The 22,068-nt window shown below is 41.6% G+C and overlaps 3 protein-coding genes across 3 annotated transcripts; 2 read left to right on the forward strand and 1 right to left on the reverse strand.

Moving 5' to 3' along the window:
• Positions 1 to 856: 856 nt before the first annotated feature.
• On the reverse strand, positions 857 to 7,499 carry LOC104415705. The gene is made up of 7 exons (XM_010027044.3): positions 7,073 to 7,499; positions 6,481 to 6,701; positions 6,252 to 6,360; positions 5,848 to 5,968; positions 5,014 to 5,730; positions 2,606 to 4,469; positions 857 to 1,612 (listed from the first exon to the last, which is right to left on the reverse strand). Exons 2-7 carry the CDS (start codon positions 6,674 to 6,676, stop codon positions 1,182 to 1,184), a joined length of 3,438 nt encoding a protein of 1,145 aa, XP_010025346.2. The 5' UTR covers positions 6,677 to 6,701; positions 7,073 to 7,499; the 3' UTR covers positions 857 to 1,181.
• Positions 7,500 to 13,146: 5,647 nt separating this feature from the next.
• Positions 13,147 to 17,159, forward strand: LOC104415707 (3-oxoacyl-[acyl-carrier-protein] reductase 4). The gene is made up of 11 exons (XM_010027045.3): positions 13,147 to 13,543; positions 14,078 to 14,199; positions 14,891 to 14,944; positions 15,134 to 15,214; positions 15,288 to 15,333; positions 15,584 to 15,678; positions 15,758 to 15,790; positions 15,968 to 16,102; positions 16,227 to 16,320; positions 16,667 to 16,749; positions 16,847 to 17,159. The coding sequence occupies exons 1-11, from the start codon at positions 13,363 to 13,365 to the stop codon at positions 16,877 to 16,879; spliced, it is 957 nt and encodes a 318-aa protein (XP_010025347.1). The 5' UTR covers positions 13,147 to 13,362; the 3' UTR covers positions 16,880 to 17,159.
• A 1,058-nt stretch (positions 17,160 to 18,217) lies between these two features.
• LOC104415708 (pentatricopeptide repeat-containing protein At1g07590, mitochondrial) lies at positions 18,218 to 21,892 on the forward strand. Its single transcript, XM_010027046.3, is given in 4 exon segments — positions 18,218 to 18,639; positions 19,481 to 19,852; positions 19,855 to 19,940; positions 20,350 to 21,892. Coding segments are annotated over 3 exon segments (1,626 nt in total). The 5' UTR covers positions 18,218 to 18,639; positions 19,481 to 19,563; the 3' UTR covers positions 21,601 to 21,892.
• The last annotated feature ends 176 nt before the right edge of the window (positions 21,893 to 22,068 follow it).

A 22,068-nucleotide genomic window follows, 5' to 3' on the forward strand; every position in this document is an offset into this window, starting at 1 on the left:
ATTTAACCTTATGGACCCAAGCGGGAAAAGTGGAAATTCCCTGCCATTTGCGAGGAAATTGTCAAATCTATCTAGCTATGAAATCTTGACATTGTCGGGCTCAATATGGTGTGAGAATTTCGGAGTTGGTGAACCGGGTCAACATTCCATCGAAGGGCCTCCTTCCACGGCATGGTTTAGACCAATACCCTTTGGAGATTCGAGGGGGTCGTTGACTTTGGAATTCGATGCGAAGCTAATGGAGCTTCGAAACGCCGCACAATCCAGAAACAAATAGATAGAGAGAGTCGAGAAATCTCCATCTCCATCGTGCTTTTCCCTTCTTCTTCTTCTTCTTTTTTTTCCCTGCTTTCACCTTTTCTTGGCTTTGACCTTTTGTTCAGGCGCCAGGAGTAGGAGGCACACCATGTTATTGCGTGCAGAATTGATTGGTTTGCGGCTCTTTCCTCTTTTGACTCTTCCCGTTTGGTTTTTACCTGCTCCACGGTCCACCCCCTACTTTCGTTTTATGAAAAAATCAAACAAGTACCTTTGAATTTTGATTCAACACGTGATGTCGCTTTTAAATTTTTAATTTATTTAATGCGAAACTCAAACTTTAGTCCCGTATTTTATGTTGTTCCTGACCTAGGGAAGACATTACACATTAACTTTTGCATGTTAGACCAAAATTTAGAGACCAGTTGTGCTACCATCCCTTTACTTTTCCAAGCTAAACACGCGTGGCAAAACAGTAATAACAAGAGCAGCAACAAGTCATGAGATGAAGCTCAACATTGTTAGTCGAATGAGTCAACCGTGGCTCATCTAAACTTGTTAACATATCCGAGGACCTTGAGAGTGGTTGGCGCCCATGTAATTGAATGAATGTTGACTTTGCTTTGAATTCATAAATCACACTGCTCTCGAATTGAGGATTTAAGACAGATTGACAAAATACAAGAATGTGGGGTTACACTCAAACAGACATGCCCCTCACTACACTACCATCAGCCTAACCATACTAAACAAAAATTTACAAATCTGGAACCCAACACAAATACAGTGGTCGCTGCCAATAAATTGGAATAAACAGGAGCTAAACGTGTACTAACTTAAAGAGCCAATGCCTTTCGAATTACAAGACCCTCAAGCCAGGTTGCAACCCGGTTTCACGGGAGCACTCAGGATGTGTACCTTCTTCACATTATTATGCAATTGCACTTGGATTCGAGCTTCGGCGGCTTTACACCGTCCAACTTGTTTGGGATCCCGATATTACGCATCAAGGACTCGTCAATGTTCTCGTCGTTCTCAGTCTTGCTGGATGGGAGGTTCTTCTCGGTTTCTACCTGCCTCTGCCTCGCCTTCTGGGATTTCAAACTGCGTTTACTTACAATTCTGCCTCTGCGTGGATCCCTCGTTTCAGTGGTGGATTTCCCCAATATGGTTACGGTAGGATGCGAGCCTTCCAGTGGAACAGCAGGTTCTTTCTCCATCGCAATAGTTGCAGCTTTATATGCCAAATCATGAACGATGGAACTGCAGAAAAGTATTGTATCCGTTGCTTCATCAAGGGTAAGGCTTCTTCCTCTTCTTCCAGGTCGTGCCTCCACTGTAACGGTTGATTCCTCTGTCAATGTCAGGGAAAGCTAGTCAGTAGCAACAGAACCATTGACTAAACATCAAAAAGAGGCTTTAAGATAATTTGTATAGCAGGGACCAGAGAGCCAATTGGCGAAATATCTGGTCAAGGATACAATATCTAGGTGCTAGTTGTAGTTCACTAGAATCAGTAAAGAGTGAACCAGACAGGTTTTAAAACAGATGCTTCATTATATAAGGATGCAATTTCAATATGCAACCCAATATATCCTTTATTGTTCCCCGCCATCTACTAGAAGAAAAAAGATTGTCATGCAGAATTACTGGATTAGCTACCATGAGACAGCATTAACTAACACATAAATAAAATGTCAAGTAGCAACAGGAAAAAAATTAATCAACAGAAAGCAATTAATGATGACATCACCAGATGAAACAAGAAATGAATTTTCACATTAGTTAGGTGCTCATACATGAAGCCTTTCATACTATGCCTTCCATCTGACTCATGTTCTTAGATAGCTATCTCTTTCACGCTACACTAGAACCCTTACCAAGTTCTCATTTATCAAGTCTACCATTCTATACCTTCTCTTCCCAATCATCAAATTGGATAACTATATTTCACGGTACACTAGAACCTTCCATACCCTTCCAGAGGAGATCACTTGCATTCTAATAGCAACAAGCAACTTCTTTCCTTCAAAAAGAATTTTGTCAACACAAGGAAGGAACTCATGTGCAGTTTATTTTCTGTGCCTTAATCAATTGTCAAGGATGATTTTCAACAGCTAGCGCAATAGATGAGTTCTATATGCATGTTAATAGCAGACATAAAAATCACAAATATGGACATAAACAACAGCACGCGACATAATAAACTTCTGCTTCAGTCTTTACTGAATTATCTTGGGTCCTAGTCTCTGGGTTTTGGGCAGGGGAAGTTGTTGAGGCAGTGACGGGAAAAAGATTGCAACATTCATAATTTTATCAGTAGAACATATCTTATGCAAACACCAACCTAATATGCCATGCCCATGGTCAGAGGTCTTGGCTTCTGGAGCTGAAGCATCCATTTCTGTATCTAAAGTCCCTGGAGATTTACTCTCTAATTTATGTTCAGACTCTGAAAGAGTCCTACTTTGACCATCTATAGTTTCCATTTCAGATGATATGACTAGGGACCGGTCAGCCGGAACATCTGAACATTCTAAAGCACTGGCGCCAGGGCTCAGCAAACCACTTCCCTCTCCTGCAGAAGGCACTAGAGCAGCAACAGCTGATGCCTCCATATCAGTAACAACCCTTAAGTCGTCTTGGGGAACTGCCCCGTTATGAAGTGAAATAGTGTCTGCGACATTAGAAGACGCTACTGTACTGCCCTCAAGTCCCATTCCAATTGCATGACTTGACAAATCTGTGGTAGAAGCATTCAGGGCTGTACTGCCCTCATTAGATTCAAAAGTATCTTCCCCATAAGAGGTGGACATTGTGGATGTATGAACAGCATCCGTTGTCTCCAAAGCATGCATTCTCTCTAGAGAAGCTAAAATTGATTCTTCTGCATCAGTATCCTCATTGCCAACATGATCCTCAGAAGAGTCATGCATGCTTGCTTCCAGACCAAAACCTTGGGAAGCATGGTTTGACAACCCCGAAAATGACGATCCGATGCTTTGAGTTTTAATGTCATACTTGGAATTCTCACTCTCAGATCTGAGGCCACTTAACTGCCGATGCATGTGAACATCTGTTTGTCTAGAAGAGCTAAAATCAACAGAAGATGATCCAGAAACACTTTCCCGGCCATAAGAGCTTCTCAAGCTGGTTGTGCTATCTCTTGCATAAGATAGATCATCTCGAGGAATTGTAGAAACAGTATATGTCCTACCCTGAATGACACGCCCCTTGCTACTGCTCGATCTCTTAAGCAACAAAGAAATTCCCGCACCTTCAGTAACGTCATTCTTGTTATGATCTATATACAGTTGCAACTCTTGATTTGTCACATCTGCATGTGATGGACTTGAACTAACTCTTGGTGCAATAAATTCTCGCCCATCGCTGAATCCCTCATTATCTCCTGCAATCAGGTGCTCTGGACAAGATTTTTCTAGTAGATGGACCTGGCTTTGTTCCTTTGAGAAAGATTCACTCTGGTGAACAATTTCCTCTCCTAACAAAACTGTTGGTTCATCCACATCTATTACTTCCTGCAACTCGCACTCAGCCATTGGCAATTTCACTTGACCCGAATTCTTATGTTTATCTGGAGTATCTATGGGTGTTAGTGTGAAGTCCTCTGCAACAACCATGTCAGCTTCCAGAAAAATAGTTTCTTTCTTTCTGCATTTGGGACACAGATTCTCTTCATTTTCCACCAGTTCGGAGGCATCGTACCGGCAACCACATATAGAGCACGGCACCAAATCTCTAAAACCATCAACTTCAGAAGCTGCAGTTACATTCTCGATAGCACTGTCTTGGCAGCTATCTTCAGCATTGGGATGGCCACTCTCAACAATAGTGACAACATCAAAATCGCTGACTGGGATATTAAGTGATTGATGTGCAGCATAAATTTCACTGCCCGTGTCTTCATTAGCAGTGTCACCCCTGTCAAATTCAAAAATTTCTTCATCAACAGTAGCATATATTCCTCCGCCCGATTCACAGGTCATATCATCACGAATCTGGTCAGTCCCTTCAGTGTCAAGTACAGGTCCAGTGCCATGGTCAGAACTGGCATTGCTGCTTGTTGTCACTGGAGAGTTTCTAGATACCATAGAATGATGCATAGAGCCTGCTTTTCCAACATAGAATGTACTACTTGGTACACTTGACAGGAGGGGCCTAAACATATTCTGAGGGGCTTTCCGATGATCCTACAATAAGGTAGCAAAACCCAATCAAATGTGAGTAAAGACTTAATCTCAATAAGGTGTGGTGAAAGATTTCAGCTTTTCCAAATCTCCACTTCTTTCGATGTATGAAAGTTGATTTCCATAGTTTGCAACCCTGAACAAGGACTCAGAAATAACAGGCCACGACATCACCAAGACCATTTAAAGCATAGTCCATGCATTTACGAAATACGTTTTTTTTTTTTTTTTTGTTTTCCTTTCAAGATATAAGGAACATTGATATGAGAGAAACTCCATGAAGGGCTTATTAGGGAACCATCTATGGAAATTAAGCCACTACAAAATGCCACAGCGCCATGTTGAATTGAAAATCCATTCTAGAATTCTTAAATGCCAAACACTCCTTACTTCAAGAATATGAGACTAAAAAGAGTAAGATGTCATTGCTATTTTTCATTAAATTACTAAGGAAGTACAAGTTACCAGCACTATCACTTGCAAATCAACTGGACCTTGTTTTTTATGCAACCAACAAGGACACAAAATGATTCAGTTAGACACGTACCATTTGTCTTAAAGCCGAATCAAAGGACTTCTTTGGAGCCGAAACCGAAGAGACAACTTTTTTCCTGGGAGAGACCAAAGATCTTCTATTGGGAGAGGCACCAACTTTACTTAAAGTTGATCGGTCCAGACTTCCCACTTGAATCGACTGGAGAGAGTCCATATCATCATCACCAGATGATGCCACAGAACCTTTGCTATGTGAGCTGAAGTGATCTCGGTCATGGCTATAAGATGACGCCACACTTCTTGAAGCAGTTGGAGAAACTGATTGCCGACTATTTCTAGATGCTGGAGAACTACCCCTCACATATGAGGCGGGCCGGTCAGCCAAGGAAGTGCGCAGATTGGGAGGCACTTCAGTAGAGAAACCAGGAATGTTGGCTTGCCATGCCTTTATTTTGGGCGAAGCAGAGTTTCCTCGACTTGTCTTTACAGGGGATGTTCCTCTAACCCCTGAACCACCAGTAGTACTAAACCCACCGCTGATCCTCCTGCTAGTAGGGGTGGAAGACCTTGGAGCAGACGTAGAGGTTTTGCTTGGTGGAGTAGATGGCCTCTGTGGAGGAGTGGCATTCCGCAGGCTAGGAGTCGGACTGGCATGACGAGCCGATGATGGCCTTCCCCTTGACTGGGCAGCGCTGTTACCGGAGCGTGGAGATGGGCTCGAACGACTTGGACTTGCGCTACCTCTGCTGCTCCGATAACTCTTCTCCATCTACAACAAAACATGGTTAAGAAGATGAAATTTGAGCAGATGTATACATACTGCATAGATAAAGCAATGGTGTGAGATGATCATATTTACACTCCATCAAGTGACTCAACGACCTACCGTGGATGACCTTGATATGGAAATGGGTTGACTCCGGGGACGTCCTCTAGGTACAACATTGGCTGGCGGTGTCTCGTCATCCAAAGATGGAAAGAGCGGGGTATCAGGAGGAGTTATCAACCTTCGCCAAATGATAATGTCAATTAGGAGAACCATGAAAGCAAGGAGAGATTACAATTTCTAATTAGCATCATGAAACAAACATGTTAAGATCTAACTTGCAGCAAATCTTCCAGCATTTAGCTCATAAATTGAACTCAAATAACCCCAGATGCATGAATTTTGGTCTAAACTGTAAAGCAGAAACTGAACAGTTGCATTATCTAATGGTTAAATATTCCGAAAGTGATGTGGGACCCTAGGTTGGATTACATTTTGTTTAACACGGGGAGAATGTGACTCACCATTCATAGTCATTTTTCTCTCCATCGGCATTGAGAAGGTCGCTACTCTCTCCTCTAGCAGGAATGGAGATCCCAAGTTTAAAGTCAGAGAAGTGCTTGAGTTTCGTAGCTGCCAGCAAGTTCATAACAAGAAATAACATGCAAAGCTATTAGATATGGCAAAGGTAAATCAACAGAAACCTGAACCCCATGCTGTGGAAATAAAAGGAAATTCGATTCAGCAACTCACAAAACACATCTTCAATATCGTCGTCCGACTGGAGCAGGAAATTATCCCTTTCCCGCGTCTGCATTTCCTTAAACAGAGCAAGATCGTCGTCCTTCTCTCTGAAGAGCAGCCCGCCTTCGAGGCTGCGGCCACGCTTGTGACTCTCCGCCCTCATTTCTCTCCCCGGAGAGCATCTCAACGCCGGAGAAGGCGGCATTTCCCGCTCGCCCGAAAAAATTCACCTACCGAGAGCCACACAAAACCCGTCAAGCAATTACCAATACGAGCCTACACACACGCAGGCGCACACCAATATAAAAGCTTTCAGATGACAGCGGAGCTGGAAAAAACCAACTCGGCACCAAAAGCTGCAAATTAGTCGGTCACGTCATCAAGCACAACCAGCCATCCACCTGAACAGATTAATCGCACGATGGGGAACCCTAACGGAAAACCAAATTTCGCAGAGACTGTGCCATTAAAGCAAACGCACGCAAGCGAAGGGCCCGAACTCGCGCCCCGGTAAGATCCGTTCGATTCGCGGCGAAATCGAAACCGCGAAGAAGAAAATCCGCCGGAACCGGGGCGCGCGCCGGAGGAGCCGCGAACTCACCGGAAATTCTCCCCGAGTCAAAGGGTGGAGTCCTCTTCGTGGGCGCCGACGCCCGAGCTCAATTGGGGGCCCCGCGAATCGCGACCCGCAATGCCGGGAATCCGCGGCGGGGGGGAACGGCCGGACGACGCGCGCGGATCTAGCGGCGGGACCGGCGAGCAGATCGGGGAGCGGGCGGCGGCGGATCGGCCGGCGGCGGCGACGACGACGGCGGGCGCCGCGAGTGCCCTCGCATTCACACCGCTCTCCCTCCCTCCCTCCCTCCTCCGCGCCTCCGCCTTCCGCCGGGAGAATGAGGGGGCGATTCCGAGGTCCGTCGAGGTCGTCGCCTTCCGCTGTCCGCTGTTGGCGCTGTGGCCTCAAGATTTTCTTCTTCCCTCTGAAGCAAGCCTCTTCACTCTCTCTCTCTCTCTCTCTCTCTCTCTACTCTCTGCTAACTGCAATATTTTTTTTTTTTTTGCTTTTTGCTTTTTGCTTTATTTTCCTCTTTTTTTTGTTTATTTTTTTTTTTGGTGGCCTCTTTCTGTTATCTGATGGTATCTATTTGCTTGATCGGGATTAACTCCTCGTGAAATTTTCTCTGAATGGGAGCGACCTGCCAGAAAATTTTAATTACGGGAAACTGATTTTCCGAGATTTGTTTTGTTTATTTAAGGGAAAAAAAAAAAAAGGAGAGGAAATTAACTTGTCTTCGTCACCACCGGCATGGCGCTGGGTCCCCTCTCTCCCATTCAGGCGCCGTCCCGGGGGGCATTTATAGGTACATGGCCCCCTCGCGATTGAACTGGCGCACCCAAAAATAATGCTGCGCATTTTGCTCTTGCAACGTCCACATTTTGCTCTCCATCACGGCTTTTTTATGTCCATTGAATTTGCCCGCGATGAGCATTGAACCGGTCAGGTCGGGGTCCGGGTTGGGGTCGGGATCGGGATCGGGATCATGATGGGGCCGTGACAAGCTCGTCGTCCCTTTGCTCGTGGGCACGTAACTCAAGGCCTTAGAGTGCACCATGAATTTGAAGTTTACATGTCGACACCATCGAATTCAAGATTTCATATTAGGCATCTTTTTCTTTTTTTTTTTTTTCCTTTCTCCTATGCAACATGGTTTAGAGAAAATATGCTAATTTAGTTTTAAATCCACTGGTGTGGCAACATCTTTTTCACTTTTGTTAATTTAGTTTTAAATCCTCACGCGAAATTTCAATATAATTCTTTCAACTAACTTTTGCTGGAAATTATTGATGTAGCAGTTTAGTCACCACCGATTGTGCTACATGACACATCGCCACACTAGTGGTTTTCGATAGTTGAAAAGATATGTTAGAGTTTCATGTAAAGATTTAAGATTGGATTGGCAAAATTAGAAAATTTATAATTGAATTAATATCTGTAAAATAAGTTTATGATCGAATCAAGAATTTTCCTTTAACATAATCTTTCACAACGGCGGCGTCCCAATTAACATCCGTTCAGCTTGGGCAAAATTTTCTCGTCGATCCTTTCGATTCTTGTTCACCCAAACGCGCTCTTGTCTTATCGAGGAGAAATACCCGAAAAGTCAAGGCATTTCCACGTCGCATTCGTATAAGATTTGAGAACGTGAAAAATGCGGGATAACTAGTGATTAATCCAAAAATTATGATTCAAATTAGATTTGAGAACGTGAAAAATGCCACGGACGTAGCGTAATCAACTTAAATGCGTTGGAAATGATCATTTGCACATGCATGCATGCATGCATGAATGCATTGTAAATCATATGTCGTGCCACCCGTAATTGCGTGGCCCTAAATTAAATCTAAAACTTATATTTTTGCCCATTTAACTCCCTAGACTTTGCGATTCTCTTAATTACGCCCCGCTACTTATCGTAGACGAGCTCTTTTGGCGGAGAAATTTAAACAGGCTTGATTTCCCCCTTCAAAGCTATTAAAGACCCAAGCGACATAGCTACGAAGATCAAGCATACATTCGATGTGATGAAACCAATCACATTGCTCGTCCCGTGTGAAAAAACCGCTTTCGTGAAATCATTTATCCTTTTTTTATACTTTAATAAAAAAAATCTGAATAAAAAGATGAGTACGACGACCTATGAATTTTTATAAATAAAAAAGATCAAATAGTTATGTATATTTGACTATGTGGTAACTCTAAATATTCATTTTTCCTTTCGATATTTTTTGTAACTCATGAACCCGTAAGCCGACAGCCGGCGAGCAAAACCTAAGGAAGTGACTGCAGACCTATCACCACAATACTTCAAGTAAGAATCCCTAATAACGTTTTTGGGATTCAAACTCCTCCCTTCGTAAGGGGGTGAGCGCCCTAAGCTAGCTACACTACTGCAAGCGGTGGTATTTCCCCTTTCGATATTCGTGACTCCGCTAGCACTAAAAATGAATATATGAGATATTTCGCCACCTCTTGAATAACGTAGTTAAAGCATATCTTTCGTTACTTAATTACGGGCCCTTCAGACCTCCTCGAAACTTCGTACTCATTCGACTGATGCTCTGAACTTCGATGTACGTACAATCAATGCACCTTGGTCGCACAAGTTGCTGCTAATATGTCCGGTCATGCGGCAAGAAACCCACATGTGTAGACATATTTATAAGCGAAAAAGATAAAAGAAGTAAGGGGAAATGAGCTCCTTTCTTTACACACCCAATTAATGCGAATTTGATATTTACAATGCACTAATTTTCTTTTATGCACAACCAGTGCATTGAAAATCGAAATATTCCTTTATGATTAAACAACGTTCTGAACCAAAATTTTTTTTTGTCATGTCAGAAAGTCCCAAATGAAGGCTTTTATATGGATGTGTTCGCTTGCTTTCAGCTCTTTGCTCGATTCCCATTGATTGTGCTTTTTTTTTTTAAATTGATTCCGCCGACTCTCATATTAAATGCCAGGTAAAAGATTCCGCCAATATGGAAATTTCAGTATTCATTTAGGTAGCGACATGTTTGCTAACTTCAATTCTTAAAAAATAAATGATGAAAATCCGGCGGGAAAATATGAGAGTTTCCTGTCTGTGAACGGTGAGAACGACTTTTAACATAGAACCCAAGAATCAAAAGATGGAGTTGTTCACCAAACATCCAGAAGGGTGAATTTCTGATGGGGAAGAGTCAAATCTCGAAGCTGTCATTAACCCTTCACAGCTCTAAAGCTCCTCTACCAAATTAGATGGAAGCTATCAAGACAAGCTTCGACGTTTGGTTTGAGAATGTCTTTGAAGAGCCCACTTTACCTTAATGAATGGATGAATTGTGCAATCATTATCTCAATTTGTCCAATGCTTCTCCCATCCTAATTAGGACGAAATCATTGGATTAGGAGCGGGATGATTAGGCTAATCATGGCTCATGTTCGGTTATGTTGACCTTTTTTCGCTTCTATATTGCCCCTCAACTAATGCCTCTCCCCCTTTTTGATTCCGTCCCCATTATCTAACCATTCAAATATCGTTTTCTCCCCCTTTGGAGGTTGGGATGTACTTATTGGATTACATCTCCTAAACAGCGATGATGTCCTTGCACCAACCTGCACTGTCCAAAAGCCTTATCTATTGCCTAGGTTCTTGAGTGGACCCAACTCCTCCTTTCTTTCCACTTAGTTTCATTGTTTTGGAAGGGAAGGAAATGATATAAAACTAAACAAAGTGAGAAAACAAGGATGAAGATGAAGGAATGGCCCTCAGAAGGCAACTAACCACCAACTTTGCCAGACATTCTTTTAAGTTAAAGGTTGTTTACGTTAATGCTCTCGCGTCAGCACATACAAATATTTAGGTTTTTTTTTGGAGAATCGAGGTTTGAATAAGTACTTCATCACATAAGAGCGAAATGCAACTTTAGGCAAGCACAGAATCGGTATCAACTGGCCGTTTGCATATGCTAAATTGATTTGACTTAGTTTGCGCTTGTTTGAGCATGGGTTGGTCTTGGAAATTGTTCTTGTGTTAATTTTGATTATTAAATTCCAGTGTCCGTTCATGCAATTACTAAGTAATTGAAAAAATAGTACTTAGAAGATATAGAAGTTTCATGCTTTAAAAGGGTCATAATTAAAACAAAGTAAAGTTACGGAGCTCTTAAGAACAATAGCCCCTAATTCTATCACTTTTTCCATTGTGATCAAGCCAACTTTCGCCCTTAGCTGCTTTGGACAACTTTAACGAATTAGATACCTTACACCTCAAATTTTTTTGTTAGCTAGCTCGGTTAGGATATTTAAAATATGTATGGAGGATTATTATTGCAATGTGTACATGTGGCTGAATACGGTAATGTGGCTATCTTCAAGTACACATCTCATCCATCCAACAATAATGCGTAAGTTTTTTTTTCTTTTTCCATATATATATATATACACACACACCAGCAGAAGACCTAATAATTAATTTATTGAAATAAAGTGACATGTGGATGAATACGGTAATGCAGCTATCTTCAAGTACACATCTCATCCATCCAACAATAATACGTAAGTTTTTTCTTTTTCCTTATATATATATATATATAGACACACACACCAACAGTAGACCTAATAATAATTCTTAATTTATTGAAATGTACTATTAATTATTTTTTAAAAGTTGGCTGGTTTGTTAAAAAAAAAAAAAGTAGGCTGATTTGACCATGTTGGGCTTTCTATCCATGGGCTTGAAAACCCAAAAATTTGCTTGAGGGTTGTGGTCCGAAAGCCCAGATTGAAGAAATTAAGTCAGTTTGGCGGTGGGCCTGTGGGCTTTTAGCCTGTAGGCACCAAAAGAGTTTTGGCCGTTCACCTATGACCGTATTCACTGGGACGAGGATCATGTTTAGGTGAACCAAACCTACAAAGTATCTTGAATAACCTATAAGTTAGATAAGACGGGAAAGAAATTCTACTCGGAGATCTCGATTATAGGATTGTTTATGGCCGTCCGTGTCACATGGAACCCATCATGTCATGCAACGTTAATACGCGGGGCCAAATTTGGTTAAATCAAACATTAAATTGACTTCATAAAGTTTCCCAATACTTTCTAGGCTATAAAAGAAATTAGATACATGCGTGTTCCAACTTCTAAGCATTCACAAGTTTCGATTTCGATTCTACACGTCGCTCGGCGATTAAACAAGCCTTGTTCGACGACTCTTTTCTTAAGTTGAATTGACTGGAGTTTATTTTTGCTTTCGAAATTGAACTTCTCAACGGGAGTTCATTTCTGCATTTTCATGCTATGAATTTAGATAAGCCGTAATATCGCTTTCTTAATCATTGCGATGGCTTCATTCCCTTTAAATTTCAAATTTTGCATTATCTTTTGTTGTGTAACTTTAGGCTTCATTTATTTCATGAAAAATGAAACATTTGCTAAAATTAAGAGGTGAAAATTACCAAAAAAATAATCCTAAACTTATTGCAATCGTACCAATTTGGTCAATTTATTAAATTTTGGCTAGTCGATAATAACATACACACCCACCATTCGGTCATTGTTGACATGAACAATTTTTAATAATATATATTTTAATATTTTAATTTTTTTCTTCTTTCTTTTTCCATTTTTTCCCCATCCATGCCAATGAGGCAACTTCACCCAATGACAAGTGGGGGAAAAAAGCAAAGGAGGAAGAAAGAAAGAAAGAAAAAAAAAGAAATATTAAAAATTTGAAAAAATAATACTAAAAAAATTCTCCACGTCGGTGCTAACTGATTGGACTAAATTGACATAATCACAAAAGTTTAAGACCGATTGATTAAAAAAAAAGTTCAAGACTAAATTGGCACAAACACAATAAATTTAAGACTCTTTTGGTAATTTTTACAAATTAAAAGTTTAGATCGTATGAAATATATAGCCAATGAATATTTTCGTGAACAATAAAGACTCTTTTATTTATTTATTTATTTTCATAAACAACACAAACGATTAATTTTAAAAAAAAAAAAATTTTTTTAATGTGCTCGAAATAAACCATCAGACCGTGACTAATAAGTTAATGGGAGTGTGTCTTAGGAATGTCAAATGTACGTTGCAACCACCTCTTTCGAAATAACGAACCCCACAGCTTCGTTTCCATCGCCACCCGCGGGCGCATTCCGGACCTCCCGAGGCTCCCCTCCCTCGCATTTATATCTCTCCAACTTCTTCTTCTTCTCCACCGCCCCGACCATTTTCATTTCCGGCTCCGTCCTCTCCTCCTCCTCCGCCGCCGCTGCCGCCGCTGCCGCCGCTGCCGCCGCATTCGATTCGGGCGCCGCCGCGACCTCTCGCCGGATCTCCGATGGCCGCCGTCGCCGGATCGAGCGTCGCCGCTCTCCCCTCGGGCCGGCTCGAGAGCTCCGGCGGTCGGAGTCTCGGGCTCCCGCGGCGGAATGTGAGCCCGGTGCTCGGCGGAGCCCGGCCGAGTCGGCTTCTCCGGAGCCTGCCGTCTCTCCGGTGCCGAAGCGGGAGCTCCATCGCCGGTACTGGTTCCTTCGTTTTCTCCTTCATGCAATGTGTTTGCTATGCTTTTGCTGCTCCTGCTGAGGCTTCGGGCGTATAGAGTCGGTTGTTGTGGGCCTTGGCTCTCGAGTTTATGCCGAGTGCTCATGGTGTGTGAAATGAGAGGCGCCGGAGTGATCGGCGACTGTGGAAGATTTTCTGCTGATTTCTCGTTTCTGAGTTAAGATACGGTTGATTGATTGGGATACTGACCGAGTGGGAAATTATGGGGAATGGTTACGAAGTAGGGTGAGTATTTTGTTTTTCCCAAGGAAAGTGCAATCACCATAGGATTTAGCAATGACATGCTATATTTTTCCAAAATTTCATGAGTGCGAGACTAAGGAACACAAGCTTCGCGTTAGTGATTGCATTCATGCAAGTTTTGCCCCTCAGGGAAGCGATGATCTATTGTGGTTTGGCTTTGTTGCACAGGAAAGAGGGGCCATAAATTTCTGGCTTGTGGTGCTGGATAAATCTATCATTAACCTCATGGAATTTCATTGTTCATGCAGGTGTAAGAGCTCAGGTTGCCACTGTTGCTCAAAACGTAGAATCACCGGTCGTCATAGTTACCGGAGCCTCCAGGGGTATTGGTAAAGCCGTTGCATTAACACTGGGTAAAGCAGGTTGCAAGGTGGGTGTGATCTTGTCAATCCACAGGCTTTGACTATTTGCAACTTAGTATTTTGCCCGCTTTATGAGTGTTCTGCTCTGCAAATGAATGAATATTCTTCCATGCACATCTGTTGTTTTCTCTTGGCAAAGTGACTACGGTGATATGAGTAAATGCACTTCCTTATTCAGTGAGCCATTCTGAAATCGTTCAAGTAATTGCATACGTTGGTTCTCAAGATACAGTATATCTTTGTAACAGGCCATGATTGTGATGCTTCTGTGTGTGGGCATGCACATGTGATTCTTCCTTGCGTTCATTTGTAAATGCAGTCCTGTCTTGCATTTTGGTTCAGAATATCCACATCCTAATTTTTCGTTCAATTTCCACAAGTTGAGAGAAAAGATATTTCCAAGAAATGTAAAAAACTTTGACGTGGTTGATAGTATTATATAGTTTTCAAATTGATGTGATTTACTTAAACTTAGAAACTCAAAACGTTGCATCATGAAATAAATTAAAGAAACTCTGCCACTTGCATTTTGCACAAAAGGTAAGACATTTATTACTTATTTTTTTTTTTTTTGAGTTTTCTAAAACTTCACATGTATTAAGCCATGAATAATTCTGACAGATTTATTTGAACTGTATTTTATTCATCCTCACTAAGCCATCCATCATGCCATTGTTGTTCTTCCTTGTGCCATCGCAGGTCCTAGTAAATTATGCCAGATCATCAAAGGAAGCCGATGAAGTGGTCAAAGAGGTTTTAACCATACCAAAATCTTCTTTATTCTGCCTCCTCCTTTACTATTTGGTGCCCATACCTATCTGGTGGAGTTCGAAAGAATTGCTATCGAAAGCTGTCTTTTAGTCTCGTATGTTTTGCAAGTACTCTCTCTACCCCTAGCTGTCTAAATTAAGCTGATCAACACTGGTAAATCTTTTCTTCCAGATTGAGGCATGTGGTGGTCAAGCTCTTACTTTTGGTGGGGATGTTTCAAAAGAGGCTGATGTCGAAGCTATGATTAAGACTGTAAGTAAAATTTTAGAATGATGGTGACATGTTGGTGAACCTTGTTTTACTGCTTCGCGATTCTCATTTGCAGGCAGTGGATGCATGGGGAACTGTGGATGTATTGATTAACAATGCGGGTAAAGCATGAAGGCTTTTTTCTATCATTTTCTTGTTTCACATTTTATTTTTTTATTTTTTTGGGGTGTTAAGCAACTTGTGACACTTTAAACATGCCAGTCATTAATAGTTCTTCTGTTCGAATCAACTATGGCCCATTCGAATTTGGAGAATGTCACTATAAAGATGAAATTTTTGAGCATATTATGAGTAGAGAAGCAGAGAGTTCAATGTCTCATATTCGAAATGAAGCATCAGCCTTGGTTGCAGGGATCACTCGTGATGGGTTATTGATGAGAATGAAGAAAGCCCAATGGCAGGAGGTCATTGATTTGAATCTGACTGGTGTTTTCCTCTGCATTCAGGTTTGTGAACTTATCAGATTGACTGTATCATATAAATGGTTTTCTTGATCACTTACAAAAATTAGGACTTCTTTTTCAGGCAGCAGCTAAAATTATGATGAAGAAGAAAAAGGTAGCATAGCATTCCTATCCTGGCTTTTCATTTGTGATTACGGAGCTTCTGCCCTTAGGAAGAAGGCAGCCTGCTGGCTGAGTTTGATCTTCTTATTCATTAGTATGATGCCGTCAAGTGGGATTATGATATTAAGTATATGGTCCGATCACATTTAAATGGAGACCGAATTTGCAGGGAAGAATAGTAAACATTGCATCAGTTGTTGGCCTCGTGGGTAATGTTGGGCAGGCCAACTACAGTGCTGCAAAAGCGGGGGTTATTGGCCTAACGAAGACTGTAGCCAAAGAATATGCAAGCCGAAACGTCAATGTAAGCTTTTGACATCTTTTCATTGTTTATTCTTTGCCTGATTAAGAATATAGTCAGTTTTTCCCCTTGTTTGACCACATGAAAAACTGCAGTTGGCTTACTTCTAACAACATTATTTTCCCAGGTTAATGCTATTGCTCCGGGGTTCATTGCATCTGATATGACTGCCAAACTTGGGGAGGAAGTTGAAAAGAAAATCTTGGAGGATATTCCGTTAGGTAAGATATGCAAGGAATGGCATTTCACCATAGAATTGCTGATTTAGGGATGTTCCAGTCACTGTTTCTGAGGACATTCCATGAGATCTAATAACAGTCATGCTTAGCATGAATTGTATTTGATACTTAGGAAGATACTCACCATATTCAGGAAATTTTTTGGTGGCTTTAGTGTTGGGGAAGGATTGGGAGTATCGATAACTCCTGATGGAATGTCGAATAAGAAGAATATAGAACCTTGTATCCATGCTGTGTTGCCTCAACTAAGAGTAGCCCCTAAAAAATTTATTTCATCAAAGAGTATGTGGGACTTCTGTTCTGATGTTAGTCATCCTTATGAGTACAGGAAGGTACGGAAAGCCAGAAGAAGTTGCTGGACTGGTGGAATTTTTGGCCATCAACCCTGCAGCCAGCTACATTACGGGACAGGTAAAAAAGAATTGCTGTTCCCGCTGTTTTACCTTTTTCCCTGCTCATCACAGTGTTTCATCTTTCGTTTGCTTAATAACTTGATGTTAATATGCAGGTCTTCCCAATAGATGGTGGAATCGTCATGTAGAGTATCATATCTACTTTGTTGAAGCCTGAATAGAACTTCCAATTGCAGAGCTTAGTCTACACAGCAGCGATTCACAAGTGACCGGTGGTATGACATTAGAGCCTATGTTGAAAACTTTTATTACTAAGGATGGACAATAAGAGGTTTTTGTGGCAAGTTTTTTATATTATCAGCTGTAATTGATCACACAGAATCATTTGTCATGTACTTGTTCATGAAATGCCATTGTATGGTCCTTTTTAGCACGATCAGGAAATTATGATTTGCAGTGTTGAATTCACTAGTTCGAGGATATAAACTCATCTTCAGCTTCAACTCCAAATTAGCTTGGAAGTAATCCGTCTGCCACTTTCTTTCATAGGTTGTGCGTAGAATTCAAATTTCTACGCACAATCAACTGCTGGACACCACAGAGATTAATGCTGCTTTAGAAAACTTTGAGAGCATTCTTACGAATAATTTCGAGTTTGGAGAAATCGTTGGATCTGAAACGTGGAGATATACATGCTCTACAGATGTCCCTCTTTTCGTGATAGCTAAGTCGAAAGGTATGCTTTGGCTTTATGTACACCTAGACTTGTCAAAGCAAAGAACATGATCCTACCATATCAAGCCGGAAGATTATGATAATGTCGAGGCACGTGACCAAAGACACCGTCGCAATCTATTCCTCCCTGAACTGGTCATTCTCATAAATCGTCTACATTTCATCATCATGCCGGGATAATCCTCATGGCTAGTCAATCCTCCTGTTTAGGGTGAAAGCCTTTATGAGAAGAACTTGTGCTCTTTCGATGAAAGGATGATCAGCCTTAGGCCATCAATTGGTCGGAGAGTCAGCAGTATGACACCGAGTATGATGCTATCTGATGGGCAGCACAGATGAAGCTAAATCAGCAAAACAATCAAGAATTTGCAATGGAAGTAAGCGGTTATGTATCCATAAGAATTGGTGCATGCCCGTTTGATACCCCCATGATAAGCAAAATCTCCTCGGTTTGTAGAATCAAAGCCACATAATGCAAAAAAAAAAAAAAAAAGGCCACATAATGCGCCGAAGCTGTGGAAGCCGTGGAAATTGGAATGGTGAATGAACCTTCTGTTAGATTTGTAAAGAGAGTGATAGGTAACGAAATGAATGATTTTTGCTCTCGCTTAAGAAGAACATTGTTGGAAAGAAACTAAACTATCGAAAAATAGATATTAGCAGTGTCGTAATTTTGATAGGGTACTCATTTTGATGTTAAAATTTTTTGTCCAATCACTTGACCACCTTTTTTAATTGAAAAAAAAAACCACCACTTAAGTGTAAATTTCGACCATTTTCACAATCGAACTCGATCCGACTCGTCCGGTTGGAGAATCGGTTGCCGGCCGCGCGCGGTCCCGTTCATTCAAACCAAAAAGGTCGGTCACGTTACTGTATAGACCGACGCCGATGCTGCAAGAACGAAGCATGTCCGGAGGGCCGCGTCCGTAAATGCTGGGGACTCGCTAGATTCTAGCGCCGTTCGGGCATTTCCACGCGCCGTGAAATCTCCACTGGCGCGACCTGACGAGGTCCTAACTCCTAACTGGGCTCCGCTAGCTTGGAGCCGCTGTCCGAACGCCGCCGCTTCGCTGGGAAACCTTCGTGGGGTTCGCGGCTCCTTGGCGCGCACTCGTTTTTGGCGGATTTTCGCTTCCTGATTTCGGTCCCGCGGCGAATTGAACCGATCTGCGGGAGCGAATCTGGCGTGCTTGATTGTTTGCTTTAGTGGGTACGGTCTCTGCGAATTGTTTTCGCGTTAAAAAGTTCATCTTTTGCTGTTAGTTGTACGGTTGACGACTGCTTTTGATTGATAATGCCGTGCTTATTCCGGGGTACGACGTTTTGGTTGCATGAATCTTCCTTCATGGAAGCGTCTTCTCTCGGTGATGACTGCATCGACGTTGCTCGACGAAATGCTCCAGAGATGTTTAGTTTTTCTTTGTTGAGTTCTGTGCCTCTTTGCTAATTGGTGACTTTTCCCTTCCAAGTTAGTGTACCTGGGCCTATTAATGTGAGCTGCGTTATTATGGAGAGTGTAGGTTGAGTAGGTAGATTACCGGGAACTCGCATCATATCTAGTCCCGATTCAACTGTTTTAGTTTTAGATACATGAGGATGTCTATGTTGGGTGTTAAAAAATTTATACTTATGCTTGTTTGGGAAGAGAGGGAGCGGAGGGATAGAATGAGAGCTGGTGGAGGAGTGCCGGACCAAATTTCAAAATTTTCCCTCACACACATTTCAATTTTGATCCCATATATATTACCCCCACATACCCCATGCCCACCTGCCCCCTCAATCTTACTAGGAATTATTTAGGATAAGTTGAATACATGGGCACCTGACTTGGGTTCATTCCTGTAACCTTGTGTTGTTTTATATCAGGCTAAAATTAGGTGAATTCTGCATATATCTCTCTGATTTTGACATGCAGTTTTCTTGAATTTTAGTAAATATGGATGGACAAGATTGTTTATTAATCCTGATTTATAAGAACTCAGAATCTGACTGAAGTTAGAGATGTATATTTGCTCTTTTGTTCATTATTCTATGTTCTTTTTCTGCTACAGGAACAAAACTTAACTACAGAACTAGTTGGCCTGTCACATGAGTAGTAGTTGAACTCCCTGGTTGCAATGGATATGGTGCAAAAATGATTACTATACTGTCAGCCAAAAGTAGCAAGAAACTTGTGAAAGTCATGCTAGCATTGGCTTTTGGGCCAAGCAGGCGGTGCATTCAAGCAATCCATCATCGAGCACACACTATATCTTCATTGTTCACTCAGAGTCCATTTAGTTATTTTCGCTTCCTTTGCACTGAAGCTACCGAGAAGTTTCCCCAAGGAAGCCTGCCTGTAAAAGCAGAAGCAGAATGCCTTTCCTATAGAATTGAAAAGCTGCCTAGAGGACAGCCAGTTGGGTGTGCATTCCAGAGTTGGATGGGGACGGTTTCCCCATTCATAGAGGGGAAATATATCATGCTATCAATCGCTTGAGGAAGCTGAAGATGTACAAGCGCGCTCTTGAGGTGAATGCCTTCTCTGCTTGATTTTATTTTCATGGGTGGTAATTTGATTCCGATGGCAAAATGTGCTATCTGCATCAAATGAGTGCACTCTAGAGGGTTCTTTTTCACCTGATCATTGATTCTTGTCAGAATATTGAGGAAAGTTTAAATTGAGTACGAGGTTAACTTGTGTTGGTCCAAATAAATGGAGACATCATATTGTATAAAGATTTACCAGTTTGATAGCATCCTTACATTCTCCTTCTCTTGGGCTGTACTGTAAAAATTGAGAGGCATATATTTGTTCCTTTACCTTGTTAAAGAAAATTCCAGCAATATTTCTCCCTTAACTAGATGCTCTTATATTTGGATCCAAGGTAGACTGAATATGGGAAGCCTAATTCTCTATCGTGTTAAATGTGTTTTACAGATGATGGAATGGGTTATTCGCGAGAGGCCATATAGGCCAAAGGAACTGGAGTACTCCTATCTGTTGGAATTCACAGCAAGATTTCATGGGATGTCAAGAGGTGAGGGTCTTTTCTCTCGAATTCCAATGGAGTTTCAGAATGAGCTGGTTTACAACAATTTTGTAATTATCTGCTTAGAGAAAGGTGTTGTAAGGCTTCCATTAACATACATGAAGAAAATGAGGGAGCTAGGTTATGCTATCTCACACTTGGTTTTCAACCGCCTCATTATCCTCCATTCCTCCCCCAGCCGCAGGAAAATGATCCCAAAGATCCTAACTCAAATGAAGGCTGATAAGGTGGGCCCACATGTGTCAACATATAACATTCTCATGAAAATAGAGGCTAATGAACATAACATCGAAGGTCTGGCGAAGGTATACAGTGAGATGCATCGAAAGAAAGTTGAGCCGAATGAGGTGTCTTACTGCATACTCGCTATTGCACATGCTGTGGCGAGGTTATACACAGCTGCTGAGGCCTATGTTGAGTCTATAGAGAAGTCTGCTACAGGAAGTAACTGGTCTACACTGGATCTCCTTCTTATATTGTATGGATATCTCGGGAAGGCTAAGGAGCTGGAAAGAACTTGGTGTGTTGTGAAAGATCTTCCCCATATTAGGTCAAAAAGTTATATGTTGGCTATTGAAGCATTTGGTAGGATTGGACTACTTTCTCGAGCTGAGGAGCTTTGGTCAGAGATGAAGTCGGCGAAAGAGTTGAAATCAACAGAGCAATACAACTCTCTCATATCCGTGTATTGCAAGCATGGGTCCATTAATAAAGCTTCTGCTCTATTCAAAGAGATGGTCGTGAGCAGGTGCAGACCAAATGCCATTACTTACCGTCATCTTGCATTAGGTTGTATGAAGGCGAATCTAGTAAACGAAGCCCTGAGGACTCTGGACATGGGTTCACGGTCAACAACAAGTGCAAAGGTCAGGAAATCCACGCCATGGTTGGAGACTACACTGTCTATAGTTGAGATATTCGCAGAGAAGGGTGATGTTGTCAATGCTGAGAAGTATTTCGGGGAGCTTGCTCAAGTGAAGTACTCCCACTATACTTTCGTGTACAACACGTTGATAAAGGCTTATCTGAAGGCCAAGGTTTGTGATCCCAACCTCCTGAGAAGAATGATCCTCGGAGGTGCAAGGCCGGATGCTGAGACGTATAGCTTGATTAAGCTTGCGGAGCAGGTCCAGAGATGATTCCGTTTGTTCTAATTAACCGCTGTTTAGTTGATGCTACCATGTATTTTCTGTGAAAATGAGGAAGCCCCCCTTTCAAAAAGAAAGTAATTGATGCACGGGACGGAAGTTTCTCAAATTAAAAAATATGCTGGTCATGTCTTGGTGCTGTTCTGTTCTCACAAGTGGACCAAAATATACCTAAATTTCCCAATTATCCTTTTGAAGCATTTTACAACTTGCTTTGTTTCAAATATCAAACCAAAGCCCTTTTCATTAATGGGTATTAATTATATTTTTATATTAGCTTAAATTATGAACTTTGTAGCAATTACTCTAGAAAAAAATGAACATCTGAATTCTTATTTCTTTAAAGGTAAACATCTCTGTTTTGCCAACGATTGCTAATAATCAGTCCGAATTTTAGGCTGCAGTTGATCACAGAGTCATTTGTCATGTTTGATATGTTCATGGAATACCAACTGTATG

This window comes from Eucalyptus grandis, chromosome 8, assembly GCF_016545825.1.
Source record: "Eucalyptus grandis isolate ANBG69807.140 chromosome 8, ASM1654582v1, whole genome shotgun sequence".
NCBI classification, from domain to species: domain Eukaryota; kingdom Viridiplantae; phylum Streptophyta; class Magnoliopsida; order Myrtales; family Myrtaceae; genus Eucalyptus; species Eucalyptus grandis.

Excerpts from the sequence above, each read along its gene's own strand:
- LOC104415705 (XM_010027044.3), bottom strand. The coding sequence starts at position 6,676 with ATGCCGCCTTCTCCGGCGTTGAGATGCTCTCCGGGGAGAGAAATGAGG. Across the intron at positions 6,361-6,480 it reads CGATATTGAAGATGTGTTTT|CTACGAAACTCAAGCACTTC; the intron begins GTGAGTTGCTGA and ends ACTTGCTGGCAG. Across the intron at positions 4,470-5,013 it reads ATTCGGCTTTAAGACAAATG|GATCATCGGAAAGCCCCTCA; the intron begins GTACGTGTCTAA and ends ACCTTATTGTAG.
- LOC104415707 (XM_010027045.3), top strand. The coding sequence starts at position 13,363 with ATGGCCGCCGTCGCCGGATCGAGCGTCGCCGCTCTCCCCTCGGGCCGG. Across the intron at positions 14,200-14,890 it reads TGGGTAAAGCAGGTTGCAAG|GTCCTAGTAAATTATGCCAG; the intron begins GTGGGTGTGATC and ends GTGCCATCGCAG. Across the intron at positions 16,321-16,666 it reads CTTGGAGGATATTCCGTTAG|GAAGGTACGGAAAGCCAGAA; the intron begins GTAAGATATGCA and ends TTATGAGTACAG.